This window comes from Gossypium hirsutum, chromosome D01 (assembly GCF_007990345.1).
Source record: "Gossypium hirsutum isolate 1008001.06 chromosome D01, Gossypium_hirsutum_v2.1, whole genome shotgun sequence".
NCBI classification, from domain to species: Eukaryota; Viridiplantae; Streptophyta; class Magnoliopsida; order Malvales; family Malvaceae; genus Gossypium; species Gossypium hirsutum.
The window spans coordinates 15,914,268-15,933,598 of record NC_053437.1 but is presented as its reverse complement, the minus strand read 5'-3'; the positions used below and the strand labels follow the sequence as shown (position 1 = coordinate 15,933,598).

Genomic DNA, 19,331 nt, shown 5'->3' with positions numbered 1-19,331 from the left:
AATTTTGGTGTGCAATTCCGTAGAATTTTACTTACATTTAATCTCAAAGGAATAAAAGATTGTGTGAAGGAGGAAGGTTAAAATAAATTTATCCATGAATCAAGCCGCGAAGGTTCACCTAAAACATGGAAAGATTTATTCTAAAGGTTTGAAAACTGCAATAATAGTTAGAAATAGGTTAGTGCTATAATTTGTGGGTACGAGGAGCCAGGGCGTGGAGTTGCTTCATCTTCATGGTATGTCTACCAGACCTACGCTACATTGTATAAAACTAGAAATGTATTCATGCTAAGCTAGTCAGCACCGTACTTCTACGTGGATCATTTTTCTATTAGAAGTGATATGTATTGGTATATCGTTTTGAATTTCCTATAATTTAAAAAAATATTTAAAATAATTTAGATCAAATAATTTCAAATATAAAAATATTAATCAATTATTTAAAATAATCATCAATGAACTTTATAAATAAAATTTCTACATCCAGTAAACAAGGAAAAAAAATCACCTCACACATTAAACAACAAAACTACCCATAACAATACTCAACAAAATCTACAATAAAACCATCCCTTACTAAATGGAAGTTTAATGAAAACATATACATATACATATACATATACATATTCTTTAATTATTTATTATATAACAATTTTTTTATTTTAAAATTTAAAGTTGGTATAATACAAAATTAATGTTTTATATTTTTTAATATTATTCATGCATCAATCGGGGCACAATGTTCCGGACAACACAACTAAAATTGGGCGGAACGAACTGGTACAATTGGTACGAACTGAAATTTTTATTAGTGTAGAAAAGAGAAATGACTATTCCGATTTAGTATTGAAATGGTGCGCATCAATTAATACAACCGAAATGTAATTAAAACCGATGCGAAATCAATTAGATTGTTTCCGGCATCTCACATAAAAATATATAATTAGCTGACCCTAATTATTTAATTATACTCTTAAAGTTAAATCATGAACAACCCAGGGTTTGTAAAAAATTATCATTCACAATAAGCGTTCAATTTGTAAAAGCAATAAGAAAATAAATAAACGTTAAATTCTATTATCTATATAAGTTCTTTTATTTATATATTTTGTTTTTCTTCTACAATTTGATATTTTTATTGTTTTTATATTTCGAAATGTGTATTCTCAGTCATGAGGTTAAGTTTTAGCATTAGTTTTTAGGTTACAATATGGCATAAATTGTATTTTTTGAAAATTTGAAATTTAGTCTCTATATTTTTATTTTTTAAGAATTTAATTTTCTTTTTTTTTTTCAAAATTTAAGTTCAATTGCTAATATTGTTTTTTTTTTGTTTTGTTAAATTTACCTGTTTGACATCTTAAAAACATCTTTAAAAAAAATTACACTGTAGCCATTTAAACCTGAATTTAAGAAAAATTTTAACAGCGTCAACAATTAAACTGAATTTTAAAATCTAAAATGTAGAGAAACTAAATTCATGGAAATAAAAATTATATGGACTAAATTCTAAATTTTTGAAAAGTAAAGGGATTTATGACATATTTTAACTTAGTTTTTGTAATTATATTTATTTCTTTTTTTACATTTAAAAGAATAAAAAATTATAATATTTATTAAACTATAAAAAATACATCAACTTTTAAAAAGTAAATCACAATCAAATTGTGCATTAGGAATATAAACCCTTGTTATTGTTTTTTACAAGGAGAAATTTAGGGTTTAAGGTACAAAAGGAACAATGCAGGACAACTAATGAAGATGAGAACTATGATTATTTATATTTTCATGAAAAACTTGCTGCTTCAGTACCAATGAATCGTAATATATTTTTTGCCAGAAACAAGAATGGGACAAAGAGTTATTCCCTGGGCAGATGATTTGACAATGCTACATTCCCACAAGGATGAAAGACAAATATCCATGCATCATCCATGTGACCAAAATTTATGTTGCCCTGCTTCCATCAGAATCTTAATCGCTAAACTCCAAACTATGTGGGGTGCAATAACAAGCCAAAGACAGATCTAGTTTTAATGTGAGAACTGCATATATGCTCCCCCCCACCCCCCCCCACCCCACTGTATGTATATTATATGTTTATGTCTATCTATATAACTTTTCCATTTACAAAAAAAAAAAAAAGGAAGTCAATGGAAGCAAAACAGAGCTCATATCCGTACAGAGAAAACTTTTCCATTCAATGAGTGTTCAAAACAAAGCTGACAACCGTTGATGTTGCTTCCCACACAATGCAATAACCATATTTTCACCAAAGAAATGCCAGTCCTTCAATTACCCAAATACACATATACATATACCCACTTATGTACTCACTTGTCGATGCATGTTGAGTTTGACTGAGTCCTACTTCCATGCTTGATGAGGTAACAACCTAATATCAATTTATAGGAAAAATCCACATCAGTCAAAATGCTCATTCTATTAGTATTCTTTTGTTTGAATAAAGCAGTCAAAACCAGCTGTTTACTGTGATAATGAAAAAAAAGAGATCATTCTGAACTATGCTAAAGTCTGCAATTAAGTATGAATTGCAGCTTACTTTATCGAAGTTTCTAGATAGCTCTTATTGAATAACATCAACCCCTTTTGGAATTTGATTGATGAGGGGTCCCTTTCTCTGATCGCATCGGTGAGGACTGTGAAGCATTGCAGACCTCAACATTACGTGATTCAGGGCTCCAATTCTGACTCTGAGAAGCCAAATATTCAAGTGCAACCACAATATCACCAATAAGTGGGCGAAAGTTGGCTTCTTCATTGAGACACATAGCTGTAATTGCAATTGCATAGTTCAAGCAACGGCGAGGATAACATCCTCGAATTAGAGGATCAACCAGTAGGCTAAACTTCTTCTGATCTTTTAAGTACGGACGGGACTGCAACACAAGAAAAGAATACATAAACAAATAAATAAGAAATAAGGACATCAGAATCTAGTAATGGAATATAATTCCACTATTAATTGTTACTTATTAAAAACTAAAGATATTCTATGGGTCTAAAAAGAACTATAGCAACAAGTTCAGATTAAAGGCGTAAAAGAAGCAATAAAATCACACTTTGTACGAGTAAACATGTTTAGCAAAGAGAAAACATAACAACTAGCCAAGCAAAGCATTGCAAGGGACGACGTTAGAGAAATAACATATATATGAAATATAGCCACTAGAAGTGGAGGACGTAAAAAAGATTGGAAAGGAATCAAACCAGATCAAGCCACACACACACACACAAAAACAAAAAAGATTATAAATAAACAAAGGCTAACTTACCCATGAAACCAAGTTCTGCTCTCCATGCTTCTTACTAGTATCTATTGCCTTCCGTCCAGTTATCAACTCCAATAGCACCACACCAAAACAATATATGTCAGATTTAAGAGTTAATTTGCCACTCATGGCATACTCTGGGGCACAATATCCATATGTTCCCATCACCCGGGTTGAAACATGAGTATTGTCACCCACAGGTCCCAATTTTGCCAAGCCAAAATCTGAGAGTTTAGGGTTGAAATCATTATCCAGCAAAATATTTGCAGATTTCAAGTCACGATAAATGACAGGTGGATTGGCCTTGCAATGTAGATATTCAATTCCTCGTGCAGCACCAACAGCTATCTTTATACGATTATTCCAACTCAGAGGCTCTTGTCCGGGTTCTAGATCTGGAAAAAAAAATATAACCAGTGGCACTTGAGATATGAGGAAAAGTTGTAACATTCAGAAGAACGATTATTTGTTTTCACACACAACTAGGGATGGCAATGGAACAGGGCGGATAATGCTAAATCCACTACCAATCCATAATTGTCATGCTCTGCTCCACCACTTGCCCCGCTCTACTATGGATATATAATCTTAAAAACCACAACCACCTCCATGGGTGTTGAATACATCCATCCCTAGCCCACCCCACCCCTCCCCTCCCCTCCACTTCATTTTAATTTTTGCTAGTTATCTTTAATTTTTTCAATCTTTTTAAAATCAAATAAATATTTAAACATAATCCTTTAAAAAATATATTTAAACATAAAATATATTATTTTTTCTATGTTACATTGTTACATTTATATCCTTTTAATAGTTTATATATACAAGGATAAAATGGTAATTTAATATGGTTGAGCGGGGCAGACAATTACCAAAACCACTCCATACCCACTATCCAAAAGAAAAAATCCACCCTGCCCCGCATCCACTTTTCAAACAAAAAAATCCACTCCATCCCAAGCGGCTCAGTTCAGAATCCATGGGGCAGTTCGTGTTTTGCCATCCCTATACACCACCATCTGAAACAGTCCCTTTACATATGAGAATGGTCTGATTAAAACTACATGAAATCTTATAAATAAAGTGGCAACATGACCAAACATCCAAGTGGGAAGACAATAGCATAAAACTAGGTAAAACGCATCACATTTGGTGCCAACATGTAAATATTTGCATTCCCAAGTGCTGGGCATATTCAATAGCGAATATGAACACTCCAACAAGCAAAAGGACTCCATTATCTGCTCCTTAAAGATTATTGCGTGATGCACAGCCATGCAAAGAACAAATTTCTAAGGCTATTCTACCAGCATTAGATGTTATACATTCTTGCTTCAAGATGGATTTTCAAATTGGTTGTCCTTAATTCATATAATAAGATGAAAATTCGTGCAAAATATGGCAGCTTTACACCTAAAACAACACCTAATGCCAGAACTTAAAGAAAAATTCAGCAGAACAATCATTATTAGTTGATTTGAAAATCGAATTTCTCCTGACATAGCCCCAAGATCAACAGCAAAAACCTTACATGAAGACTAGAACTCTGGATTAATTAAAGTAAACCACACACTAAGGATACAGAGTAAAGCAAAAGGTTTACAATCCTAAGAAGGGATACTAAGAAAGGTAACAAGAAACAGCAGATAATGTGGCAAGTAAATGGATTCCATATTCAACAGAAATCCGCAGTAAATATATATTACCAAAAAGATGATCTTCCAAACTGCCCATTGGCATGTATTCATAAACCAAGAGCCTCTGATCTCCAGCAGTGCAATAGCCAATCAAGGTGACCAGATTAACATGGTGTAACAGGCTGAGCATAAGAACCTCAACAATGAATTCCTGATGGCCCTGAAGACCGTCATGATTAAGTTGCTTCACTGCAACAATCTGGTTGGTTACAGACAATAAATGATCCAACTCAAATTTCAAAAAGTTACACAAGAAGTAAATAGACGGCAGATTCTGGGAATATGCTAAAGAGATACATAAATTTGAAAGTTATACAATTTAACCAGAAAGGCAAAGTGATGATAAGGAAAAGTGAAAAGCAACAAATTACCTCCCCCGTTTCCAATCGACCTTTAAAAACTCTTCCAAATCCTCCTTCACCAAGCAAATTGGTTTCTCTGAAATTCCTGGTTGCTGTTGCCAACTCTCGGAATGTGAAACTACGTGCTCCACTACCTTTGGAGCCTTTTCCTTGATCACTTCCTTTCTTATGCTCTGTTTACCAAATTAAAAAGAAAAAAAAATTAATAATCAAATCCACTGTGAAGAAAAAAAGCTTCCAAGTGAAATTGGGTATGAAAACCCTTAGCATTACCGTCTAGACTTGCTTTTCTTTTCGTAGCGCCGGAAACAGGTTACCAAAAATAAGAACAAATAAGCAAATTATGCGCGCGCACACACACACACACACAAAAACCAAGAGAGAAGCGGGGGAAAGAAAAATGGACCTGACGAATCAGCAGAATGGCGAGAATTAGTTCGACTTCCATTGTCAATGTCGATCCTTACATCTTTAGAACGAGGATTTAAGCAGGGAAAACAACTCATCCTCTTTCAGTGCAATTAAACAACCCAATTTGAACTTTGAACACTCCCAAAACAAACCTACTTAGAATTCATTAACCAAAATCTCCCATCGCTTCTTTCCTTAAACCAAATCCACCTTTCCGCATCTAAAAGAAAGCAAAAACACTCACTCTTCTCTTCTCTTCTCTTCTCTTCACTCCAAACAAAAGACCAGCACTGGCGCAGCCTTAATGCTTTTCGAATTTCTCAACAAAACGCAGCGCAATAAACAGAGAAATCTCTGTATGAAAACGTGCCAAACAACGAAAATTCAGCCAATAATTTTATTAAAAAAAAAATTAACTGGCAAATGACGAAGAAAATAATTAAAAGGAAGGAAAGCAAACAAAAAAAGTAATAATGGAAGTGGATTGGAACAAGAAAATTACAACAACAGAGAAGAGAAGAAGGGGGAAGGGTAAAAGTGAGAGGAAGTTGTGTTTTGGTAATCATGTGCCAAATTTAGTGTTTGTGAGATAGCGAGAAATTAAGGGCCAGATTTAGCGGCAAACAATAATGAGGTTGCCTTTTTGTTTCCTACTTTTATAAAATTAAATCATCTTTTGGCGTGATTTCTAAGTGTTTTGAAATTAGATGGAAAAATGAATAAAAAGAAGCAGTGGAACATATGAAGTGCATGATTGTAGCAGGTCGCTCTCCACATTTAAACCTTAGTGCCTGCCTTTCCTCTCCTTGCGTGGGTGGCCCCTCTGGCTGGCTCCCTTGCTTTCCCCCTTCTGCCCTCCATCCCCTCCCTTTCTTACGCCATTTGACACTGATATCACACACTCTTTATATTTTTGATGGGATTGGGGCTACGCGTTTTGCAATAAGGACGACACGGCCCTGATTCATTCTTTCAACCACCCGACCCCATTCTCTTTTAAATTTAATATCTGCTTTCTAATTCACTCGCCTCTTTATCATTATTTCTTATTACTACCGTGGTTGTGGGGTTTGGAAGAAGAAGAAGAAGAACCACCATCTTCTCCCGCTTTCACTCTTTCCCAATTATTTGGATTTTGTGAATACAAATAATCACTCTTAAGTCTTCTTCAGATAGTCATCACCACTATTACCAAAAGGAAATGTAACCCTTAATTCAGGGTGGATGTCGAAAAGTGAGAACAATTTTGGGTTTGGATTTGGATTGGGATTGGGTATGGTTTATGAATTTTAGGAAAAGGAAATTAAGAAGATGGTGTCAGGAAAATAAAAATGCATTCACGTCAAATCCATGTGATGCTTCTCAATAAGACAAAACGTCTCCCATGTATTTGATTCTTTTCCCTTCTCCTTGCACGTTTCCCAATTTTGAAGCTTTTAGTTCACCCCAAAAAGTTAAAAGTTGTAATAATAAATTTAAGTTTTCGTTACTTTGAATATCTATTTTAGTTGAATTTGGATGGGTGGTGCATTTACTTATAATTAGTGTAAAAATAGCGGTGGGCTGTGAGATTATATACTGTAGCGTGAGACAAAAAGTAAGCTAAACGCACCGCATCCAATAATCTATCCAAATTCACCCTTAGTCAATTTATTTTCTCATAGATGAAAAAAGTAATTGAATCATTAAAAGTTTAATTATATTCACATGATTATTTCTATATATTTCGTAAAAATTTAGAAAAAGTTGAAAATATTTAAAAATTCAATAATTTTCAAAAAAAAAGTTCACAATGTCTTTTAGAAAAAAAAACTTATCCATAATAGCAACAAAATACACATAAACTGTCACACAAATTGTCACATTTATTTCATTAAACTTTTAATAGTTTAGTCATCTTTTTTGTCCTAAAAAAAGTAATTTGACTAAGGGTGAGTTTGGATGGGCGGTGTGTTTACCCACTGTTAGTGTAAAAACGACGGTAGCGGTGAAATTAGATGCTGTAACGTGAGACAAAAAGTAAACTAAACAGATTGCACTGCACTCAATCACTCATCCAAACCCACCCTAAATTTTGAAGGTTGAGAGCTAACGTGACAAAAAAAATATGGTCAAATTCAGAAAATGGTTAAACATTAGGGACACAATTTGTAAATAATAAGAGTTAATTGCACTAGAATCCTCAAACTATGACCCTCATTTCAATTTGGTCCCCAAACTTCAAAATATTCTAATTACTTCTAATTACTTCCCCAAACTTCAAAATATTCTAATTACTTCCCCAAACTATTGATATTATATCAATTAGATCCTTCCCTTATTAAAAGCGTTAATTTAACCATTGAATCACACACCAAATCCTATGTAGCTAAATTCAAAATGAAAAAAATAAAGAAAAATAGAACATTGTCCCATAACTTTTAAAGTAAAAACTAAAAATAACAAAGAGTGAACAATAAAGCTTTTGTGAAAGCTTTAAAAACCTCAAAACTAAGATTTTTTAAGACATTTATTTTTACAATATTTAATTTTTTTCCTTAAAATTTTTATTTTAAATTATGTCGCATAAGATTTTGATGTATCGTTTAACAGTTAAATTAACTATTTTTGTAATGTAATGACCTAATTGATATAATCTAAATAGTATGAAAATGTAATTAGAACGATTTGAAGCTTAATGACCAACATAAAATGAGGGTAAATGTTTGGGATATTTAGTGCAATTAGCTCAATAAATAAAAATCTTGACTCTTGAGGAATTTTATATCAATACTACTTTTATTTTTCCCAAATTCAATTAACTCCTATTGAGCATCATTAATGGAAGCTTTCCCTTTCATTTCTTTTACCATAAAAATTATTAAAATAATATTTATTGTTTGTAAGATTTACGTAGTGATTTTAATTACAAATGTGAGAAGATTATCAACATGATTTTATCATTACTACGTTTAACACAATCATCTTTAATTATTATATCTGATATTCTATTAAATTTATACCAAAAAATAATTATAAGGAATTAATTAATTCTAATAAATATAACTCAGTTTTTAGCACACTCATTTTTCTTAATTGCAGCAATAAGAAAGATATATGTTGAAGTGCGTTTAAGCGTATTTATTTTCCGAATTAAGTGCTGAGGAGGAATTACAAATAAAAGTATGCATTATATAAAAAAAATATCAATTAGAGTTGCATTTCAACAAAAGTCTTTTCGATTATATCACAAACTCAATTGTGTTATCAGAAATGGATTGTACCTATAGAAAAAAAGAAAACAGTCTAATCAGTGGTCGATAATAAATTATAGAGCAAACTACGGCAAAGAGAAAAAAAAAAACAATCCAACCAAATGCAAATATATATTTATTTAATTATTGTTGAACCGAAGATATAATCGATTGAACTAAAATTCAATGGACTAATTAATTTGACCATTGGTCCGATCTTACAACATTGAACTCATTTGAGATATTCATATTTAATGATCATAAGTTGCATTTTTTATTTAAGACGTGAACCTTTTTATATATAGAGAGAGAGAGAAATTTTTAAAACTTGTTGATATACATATTTTGCTAAAAGGGAGAGGTTCACTTGTACGGTGTAAAAATTAAAGTAATTTTACATACTTCTGTAATTATTTTTGTGATTAATATTTTTGAGACCCAAGTGTTATATTTTATGGTCTATTTATGTAGATCATACATATCAAATTTTAATTTAATTTGAAATTTCTAGCCATTTGTTTTATGTAAAAAAAGTTCAATCGTTGAATATACATTAATATATAGAGTATTTTAGATCAACATGATAGAGATGTCAGATCGGTTCGAAAATTTACATGCATGACAAGTACAATTATATTGATAAATTTAATGATTGGATCACTAAAATATTAATTATCTAAATAATTACGGTAGCATTTTTCTTCTTACATACAAATTACTATTTGGGTTATATTATCTTCTCCATCTATAAATTAATAAAATAACTTACAAACATATTTCTCAATTTCAAAAAACTCATTTACTGTCGATTGAGTTTTAGTTTTATTGGTATCGGTATTGTTGTCAGTGCAAGAGGATGTAGGTTCGAGTGCGTTGAAGCGCATTATCTTCTTATTTAATGGTTGACGAAGGGTTATGAGTAATTTTAGACATTATATCAAAAAGAGCCAGTACAATAAAAACTTATAATAAGATTAATGTTAAAGAAAAAAGAAAATACATTTATTTAATTAATTAACCCTAAATATTTAGAAATAAAATTATCTTTAAATATATATATATATATATTACTATTTAATACATAAACAAGTAGATGGAGGAATGGAAGTGTAGTATAAAAATTAAATAAGCTCACTTCAATCAATTGTTTCAACTTTCCTTCCTTTTAATCTGACAACAAAGCGCAAAGCAACAGGTTGGAAAACAGTTTCTTTCTCTTCTTTTTTCCTACTAAACACTAACCCTGTTGACTTTAGGAGCAAAGTAATTGTGGAAAACTTTACAAAACACTCGGTCGGTTTGAACAAAAATATAAATTTGAAAATTTGGAGTTAAACAAAAAAAAATCTCGTTTTCTAAATAAATTAGGCCCGAATTAGTCTAAACTTTTTCTTTTGTTGTTGTTTTGCTGCAATTTTATTATTATATTGTTAGTATTTTGTTATTATTGTTTGGATATTGTATAACTCTTATTTTATTGATAATTTTACTATTATTTTAGAGGCATTTGCGTGTTAAGTTGCAACTGTTTTAGTATTATTTAAGTATAAAGATTTTCTAAATATATTTTCAATTAGTTGAGAAATATTTATTTTAATGTTTGTAGTGTATTTGATGTATTATATTTTTTAATTTTTTTTACACAAAAAATAATCTAAAAAAATTTAATACGGGCAAGCCGAATTGAGTTTGGATTTAACATTTTTAATCTGGGTCATGCTTTGGGAGAATTTTAGGTCTATTTTTTAAATATGGGCCTAAAATTTTGTATCAATCCAACCCATGTTAAAGTATATTTTATATGTATGTTATTCAATAATTTAAATAAAAAAAAGGGAAGAAATTATGAGTAGATTAGAAAGTAAAAGAATGATTAAAATCCTCTACTCACCAAAAAAAAAATTGATCTTTATTTATCCAATTTGAAAATTTTGATATTTGAATGCTTGCTTAATCCACTTTTGCCTAAGGTAAAAATAGATTTGATATTTAGTTGTTAAGGCCCAAATTTGTTTCTCACCCAAGAAAATGGGCCAACTTTAACTAGGTGTGAGGTTGCGTGAGTTGGAGCTAATGCATTGTAGTTGTGGGATTAATAAAGGATTTTGGAGCATCAAATTTTTCTAATATTAATTTTATTATATCTGTTTTTTTTATTACAAGATATTTAAAATTATTTATAGTTTCTCCCCAACTCTTAAGTGAAAGGATAATGCGCTTCAGCGCACTCGAATCCATGTCCTCCTACACTAGTAATAATGTCGATGCCAATCGATTTAAAACTCAATCAACTGCAATTTAGATTCTTTCTTCATTTTGTGACGAGGGAGACTACGCTTTTCTTGTTTAGCCAAGGGGCACAACTTTATTCTTTACTGTAACATACAACAAATTTACCACTTCGACTATACTTATATGGATTCACATATTTGTTTGATGAAATAAAAAATAAACAAATGTGCCTTCCTCCACCAAGGAAAAAGCAAGGTGTGAGTTAAATAACTTTGGAGGCAATCAAAGGATATAATTTGACACATACCTATGAAGTTTGGAGAATCGAGACAAGAATGCAACTTTGTGTGCATTTCAAGTACCATCTTCGCTTACAAACTGCTTCATTTGTTAGCTGTAAAGCCTTGCCCTACTCTTAGCATTTATAAATAAACTAATGCTTGTTGAAGTAGGATGGATTAAATTATCAGTTTTTATTTTTAAATTTCATCAGTTTGATTAATTCGTTGAATTCAAATAAAATAAATGATTAAAAAAATTATAAAAATTTAGAAAGGATTGACATAGTTTGGTTGAATTTTAGTTCGATTGGCATTAACATTGTTTCCAGTGTAGGAGGACGTGGGTTCGAGTGCGCTGAAGCGTATAATCCTCCTATTTAAGGGTTGTGGAGGGGTTATGGGTAGTTCTAGGCATTGTATCAAAAAGAATAGATATGATAAGAACCTATTGAGATTAATGTTCAAAAAAGAATTATAACTTTACCCTTTTAATCAAAGTTTAGATTTGTTTTAATAAAAGCTAAAACTAAAGCTAAAATAACCACAATTTACTATAAGAACCATTCATTTAAAAAATTACTTTATTTTTTTCTTAATATATATATATTAAGAAATTAGTTTTCACTTACATAAAATAATTATAAGTGTAAGATGTTTTGAAAAAAATGTAAGATGTAGAAATTTATTTTGTCTCCCATGTGATGGATAAAGGTAATGTAATATATTCTTAAATCACATAATGGTTTGGGGATTTTGTTCTTATTCATTTCTATTTGTAAGGAAGTTCGAGCTAGAGTGGGTCATGTTCGATCCACGATCACTACACTAACTGTTGATTGTTACAATGAGGATGTAAAGGAGCTGATTCATTCTAGGGGCAAGGAGCCCTGTGGAGAAGAAGAGATGGTTGAGACTCTGTAATAGGGGGTTGGAAGGAGAGTTGGAGGAGAAAGAAGTAGAAGAGGATCCCCTTACTAGAGAGCTAGGAGAGGTACGTATAAGGTTGACTGCTCTGTATTCAAAGATTCTTAGCAATGTGATCTAGTGTGTATGTGTAGGACAAATTACAAGTGTCTTACTGATATTGTTAAATTATTTAGGTGACTAAGCGATGTACCCCTGATTTTAAATTATATGCACCAAATATTGATTAGTAAGGTTAGATGAAGGAGGATTTTGACGCCCTAAATCCACTTAGCAGCCATAAATTACTTTTAATACAAGATGAATTAATTAAAGTTAAATGATGAATTGTTGAAGTAGCACTAATCCTGATTTGATTAGAAAATGATAGCACATGGTTGATATAATTGACTTATTAATTAGTAATTACGGGGCATTTTCTTTTATTAAGTTTGACATCGCTCCATTAAAACTTTTTTGTATAACTAAGTGATAAAATTAATTTCAGTAGTTAACCAAGGAATGAAATAAAATTTGGTAGATGATAGTAGTATTTCCGCAAACAAAATTCCTTTTCTTTCTGTAGTTTACATATAAATTCGATATGTATACATAAATGTGTTAAAATTGACATTAAATAAGTTATAAAGAGTGTATAAGTTTCTTAGAAATTTTCATAAAGAAAGAATGATTACATCTCATACAAACAAAAAATCAAAAGCATACGAAGTCACAAACCCAATTACATAGAGCGAGAAAAACAATCAAGGACCTTAGCCTTGTACAAGATAAAGCCTTGAAAGGCAAGTAAACCTATCAGTGTATGATGGACAACGAACCTCCATTGCTTGAATAAGGCCTCCCTGCTTAAAGTGGGAGTAAGGAGGGACCTCAACATAATATGTTGGCACTTCAGGCACAACAAATGGAATGGGATCCAAGCAAAATGGATTCTCATGAACTCGACAAAACCACAGGTAACCAAAGCACGATCTAATCCATGGACCAAGTGTTATTATTCCGATAATTTGTGTTAGTTCATGCGGTGAAAAATGGTTGGAGTCCGACCACAAGAACATAACCAAGAAATGGTTAGGGGAGGATGGCGACCAACTATTCAACCAACATACAATCGACCACCATGAACACTTTCACAACTTTTGGGCCTTTTGCCCGATCTTTTATCGGAGATCCAAAAGGTCAAACTCCTTGGAAATATGAGAGGAGAGTTTGACCAATAACTCGCGACAGTTGGACAGTGGGAGGCTAACGATCGAAGGAAGGCTTATTTTTATTTTTAGAGTTCTAGAAATCCCAAGCTGTTCTAGGGGAGTAGAGACAGGTTTGCTGGTGTCCTTTAAGGGTGGAATGCAAGTAAAAGAGTCGGTCGATGTGAGAAAAACACACACACAGAGCATAGCATGAATGGGGTTTGTTTTTATAGGAATAACATTTTTTTTAATATTATAGCATAAAGGATAAATTACAAAAATAGTTATTTATGCATTGAGGTAGAGACTTGATGTTGCTAAGATCTGTGTGAAGATTGAAGTTGATAGACCTATTCCTAGTACTATTAAGGTTGAGCTTGATGATGGAGTAAGCTTTGATATATTGAGTGATGTTGTGTGGCTTCCTCCAAGGTGTGAACCAACTTCGATTGCACCATCATTTTTTTCTCTTTATCTTCTTCCTTATTGATATAATTTAAACCATACATAAATGACTTACCCTAATATAAATTATTTTTGTTGAAAAATATAATAATTAAATCAATCCAATTAAGAATCATAAATATATCCCTAAATCATAATAATATATTCTGTTTGCTGCCTCCGGATAAAGTTGAACCAAGGACAAATTTTATTTATTGATGTAGATAAATGTGGACTAGCATAAAAGCTCAAATTTACATGAGGTAATTAAAATTTAAAAAAATTATCATATATTTTATCTTTTTCTTACTACATATATAAAATTTGTAGAGTTTTAAAACTCAAGCATGTACCAAATATTGCTGAAATTAGTGAAATGTTGTGAAATGGACCTAACTTACAATGGGATTGGGATTTACTTAACCATCTCCAAATCTCACTACTACAACTCCTCTTCAAACCAGGCATTGAAATTTGAAACCCTTCCCCTTCCCCATCAAGCACTTGTAAACAACGTACCAAAACTTAAGTTACTATTCACAACTTAAGCATTCCGCATGCTAATAATAACAGCGTGAAGCTCGAAATTAAATTGTATATTTTTATATAATTTTATCTTTTTAATAGTTTATATTTTTATGATTTTTAAAGGATTAAATCAAAGTTCTATCATTTTTAAAAGATTAAAATATAATTCTACTATTACTAATTTAAAATTTTATAAATTATTATATATATATATATATGATTTGAAGGCCTTTAATTTATTAACTTTGTACTTTCAAGGCCCTTTTTATATCAATCAGCTTCATGTTTAACATTTTCTTTTCGTTTTTTACTTTTCATTAGTTTTATATTTAAGATTTTGGTTTAATTTAAATTTTTATTTATTTAAATAATTAAAAACACTTTTTAAAATCTAATTGAAAAAAGAAGAAGAATTTTCAAATAATTTAAATATTTTAAAGACCACTTATAGAGAAAAATTAACAGGTTTCTGTATTTAACTTTTAAAATATTATTTCCAATACGCCATATTTTAATTTTAAAGTAACAAATATTTATACAATAAAAATTAATTTAAATAATAAAATTTTTAAAATCAGTATTTAATGTAATATATATTTTAGAATTTCAAGATAATAAATAAAAATAAATTTATCAAATTCATTTGTGATCAAATTATTGCACATTTTTTAATTACTATTTAGTCAAAAATTTATGAAAGATATAGGTCCAACAACAATAATGTTACACCTTAAAGATGAAAATTTATATTTTATATTTACTATTCAGTCAATGTTAGAATTTGTTAATGAAATTAAAAAATAATAATTTTTATTGTTTAAAAATGAATATAACTTGATTATAATTTCTAATAATAGTAATTATACAAAATTATTAAAAAAGAATACTTTTTGTTAAATAATTTTGAGAAAACCTGAGTGAAGAAACAATCCAACGTGATTCCCCTATAAAGAAATTTCCATCCCCCCTTTTATTTTATTACTTGGTCGCCCTTTTACTTGGAGTCCACCTACCCCAAACAAATCATGCCTCGGAAAGCCCCCACTTCCATCTTCCTGATTTTCCTCTGCCTTCTTCTGCTCGCTTTCTATTCTCTTCTTCTCTCTCGCTCTGCCATCTCTTTATCCCCTACCCACCTCCGCTTTCGTCCCCGAAACCTCACCCCTCGATACGACGCTCCCGATTCTTTCAACCATGTTATTAGAGAAGATATCAATGAGCTCACTCACCGGACTCGACTCGTCACCTCCATTCAATGTCCCGTCGAGTCGGTTTCCGTTCTTTTACCGAACTGGGAGGTCCTTGTTCTCGTCTCTCATGACACCCCGCTGACGTCGAATCTCGGATTCGGCGGTTTTTATTGCTTTTTCCCAAGAAACGAGACTTCCCCGGCGAATTTCTCGGGGGTCTTACCTTTCACCAGTGCCACCACGTTCAAGTGCACTCTTCCGAACCGGAACCGTAGGCTCCAGCCTTTTCACCAGCCCGTCCTGACGAGGTTTCCGGAGATGGAAACAAACGTTATCTCTGCGGCGCCGGTAATGCCGCGGTGGGACTTCTTGGCGTATGAGTGTTTCTCTACCGAGACAGACGTGGTTCTTTTTGTTAAAGGCGTTAACAACCGCCAAGGTATCAACAAGTCTCCAGAGGAATTCCGTTGCGTTTTCGGTAACGACATCAAGAACGCCGTTAAAACCCCCGTTACCAGCTCCAAGCAGGAGGTATTCAGGTGCCTTCATCCCAATTTAATGGAACTGAGTATTTCACCTTCAACCACCGCCGCCGCCAAAAGAATCAAAGTCTCCATCGAAATCAACAGAGAAAAGCTGGTGGTCCCTTCGGTTGCGTATTACACTCCCCCCAGGCGGCACATGCCATCAAACCCAAACCCCACATCACTATTGTGCGCCACCACCATGGTTTACAACGTGGCCAAGTTCTTAAGAGAATGGGTCATGTACTATTCCAAGATTGGGGTGGACAAGTTCATCTTATACGATAATGGAAGCGATGATGATCTGGAGAGAGTCATAAAGGAGCTTAACGAAGAAGGGGATTATAACATTGAGAGGATTTTCTGGGTTTGGCCTAAAACCCAAGAAGCTGGATTCTCTCACAGCGCAGTTTATGCCAAAGATTCATGCACATGGATGATGTATGTGGATGTAGATGAGTTCATATTTTCACCATCATGGCTTAAGAATTTTTCTCAGCCGTCAAAAACAATGCTTAAATCATTGTTGTCAATATCATCCAATGGATCAATTGGTCAAGTTTCAATCAAGTGCAACGATTTCGGACCATCGGATCAAAAGAAGCACCCGGCAATGGGGGTAATACAGGGATACAACTGTAGAAGACAAGCCGAGCAACGCCACAAATCGATACTTCTATTGGAAGCGGTTGACCATTCGTTGCTTAACGTCATCCACCACTTTGATTTGAACAACAACCATTATAATTGGAAAGAGTTGCCATTAGAGGCTGGAGTGATCAACCATTATAAGTACCAAGCGTGGCCTGAATTCATGACCAAGTTTCGAAGGAGGGTATCGGCGTTCGTTGCCGATTGGAGAACAAGGGTTAACCCAATGTCCAAGGACCGGACCCCAGGGTTAGGGTTCCAACCCATCAAGCCAGAAGGTTGGGAAAATATGTTCTGTGATGTTAAAGATGATAGGCTAAAATTGTGGACTAAAAAATGGTTCGGTTCTCAAACACCACAGGGGTTAAAAATGGCATGGCAGCTATGAATTGAAGGTTGCAGAGGCATGCTTATGGATCACCCAATGTAGCCATAGCAATAGATTTTAATGGCAGATTTTTGGATTTTCAAAACTGACGACACTTTATTATATATATATGGAGTAGAGTAAAGATTTAATATTAATCCTTGGGTTTTCTTTTTCTATTCCTTTCTATGCAAGTAGAGAAAGGAATTTTGTGTTTAGAGAAGTCAACTTTTTGTATGCTTTTATTCCCATTTTGATTCAAATACTAATAATTAAATACAAGGAATCTGGCTGTATCCTCTTTAATTAATTAACCTTTATATTCGGGATTTAATCTAAACCATATACGGGAGATTGTAAATTACCACTTTTCTATTTTATACAAAAAAAATGAAGTCTTTTAAGTTCTTTTTCATTTTTTTACGTTTAAATATTTTTCACTCAAACTTGATTATATTTACTAATAGGGATTCACAAGTATCCTTTCTGAAATAATAAATTATTTAAAATAATACCAATTTATCAAATATTCATCTTTATTTTTATTTGATTCATTGTAACAAATATGTTAGCACTAACTAGAAAAAAATTAAGAATTAATAAATTAGAAATTTATTGCGCCATCAAAAATCCACTGCCTTAGAAATGAATTTGCCCTGACCGGTGTAATCGTGTAGTGGACGTCGTCCCCCAAGGTTAACACAATGCTTCAATATTCGTACACTCGAATAAGGAAGGCGGAACTCGATTGATATTGCTTTTCTCAAGGAAAACACAATAGGATCAATTCCTAGGAAAGTTTGGAGGGGTCACAATTGATCTTGCTTAAAACCCAAACTCTTAGACAGAATTTTTTCTAAAGTGATTTAGGGGAAAAACGACAGAATTTATAAGAAAATCGGAAAGGAAAGAAGAGGAGCAAAGTGCTTTCAGATAGTTTTTTTTTTTTTGGTGTGTGTGCTTAAAAAGAGGAAATCTACCCTTTATTTATACTAGAAATAGAAAGGTAAAACGATAAATAAGCAGGGGTAAAGGAGTAAAAAACATAGGGACAGTTTTGAAATTGTCCCACCATTTTCACGCTTAACAGCCAAAAAATATAATTGTTCTAGATTTTTCGTAATAGTAAAAAATGGGAACAAATAAAACTGTTTTAAAGATATTGTTTTCTGAAAAAAATAATAAAACTGTTATCCAAAAAGAAATACACGCAGTATGTGTTAATATGGACAAGGAACAGACCAAGCGAGCAGTGATGGCGTGCGTGTGACTATAGCTTAATTACTCAATGAGAGCACAAAGTAAAGCTATATAAAAACGCTATTTATAGCTTGTACTTAACCAATGTGGGATATACCCACTAACAACAACCCTTTGCATTACCAACAATCCCCCATTAATGTAAAGTAATTTGGAAATTTTGTAAACACAAGAAAAGTAGAGTTTTTTTTCCAATTAAAACGTGAGAAGAGCAACAGAGAAATTAGTTGCTTAAGCACTAGTATATTGTGAATTTGAACTAGTACATAGTGAAATAAGTGATTCTTCTCTTTTACAAGTGAACGAATCTTATTTGAATATGCCTCTTCTTACTATTGTAAGCTTAACTCTTAGCAACACAAATTGTGGCTTGCGAGTCACATAATAAATATACATGAGGTATTGATTTTTCCTGTAAAGGAATTTTTGCAAGTAGATTCCTAAGTCACTCGGCCTCTTACCCGGCTAAGTCAAGAGATATAAACTCTGAGTCCATCGTGGAGCGAGCAATACAGGTATGCTTAGCATACTTCGGCGAAATGGCTATTTCACCCAAAGTAAAGATATACCCACTTGTAGAGCTTACCTCATTATTATCAATTACCCAATTTACATCACAATAACCTTCAAGGACTGCAGAGTACCTGACAAATTCTAACTTCCAAGTTATAATACCTTTAAGGTATTTAAGCAAACACTTTAGAGCATTCCAATGCTCATTGCTTGGATTATAGGTATATCTAC

General features: G+C 32.4%; 2 protein-coding genes across 8 annotated transcripts; one reads left to right on the top strand and one right to left on the bottom strand.

The window, feature by feature from the left end:
* Nucleotides 1–2,180: 2,180 nt before the first annotated feature.
* On the bottom strand, nt 2,181–7,051 carry LOC107922133 (probable serine/threonine-protein kinase PBL21). 7 transcript variants are annotated; one of them, XM_041087132.1, is made up of 8 exons: nt 6,547–7,051; nt 5,759–6,117; nt 5,626–5,661; nt 5,362–5,525; nt 5,000–5,189; nt 3,297–3,688; nt 2,564–2,900; nt 2,181–2,395 (listed from the first exon to the last, which is right to left on the bottom strand). In XM_041087132.1, the coding sequence occupies exons 2-7, from the start codon at nt 5,856–5,858 to the stop codon at nt 2,601–2,603; spliced, it is 1,182 nt and encodes a 393-aa protein (XP_040943066.1). In that variant the 5' UTR covers nt 5,859–6,117; nt 6,547–7,051; the 3' UTR covers nt 2,181–2,395; nt 2,564–2,600. The 7 variants fall into 7 exon arrangements, with proteins under 7 accessions (XP_040943066.1, XP_016707475.1, XP_040943069.1 ...); XM_016851986.2 differs by lacking the exon at nt 6,547–7,051 and adding an exon at nt 6,266–6,515; XM_041087135.1 differs by lacking the exon at nt 5,626–5,661.
* Nucleotides 7,052–15,593: 8,542 nt separating this feature from the next.
* Nucleotides 15,594–17,663, top strand: LOC121213871 (glycosyltransferase family 92 protein Os08g0121900). Its single transcript, XM_041087131.1, has one exon. It carries the CDS (start codon nt 15,621–15,623, stop codon nt 17,346–17,348), a length of 1,728 nt encoding a protein of 575 aa, XP_040943065.1. The 5' UTR covers nt 15,594–15,620; the 3' UTR covers nt 17,349–17,663.
* Nucleotides 17,664–19,331: the final 1,668 nt, after the last annotated feature.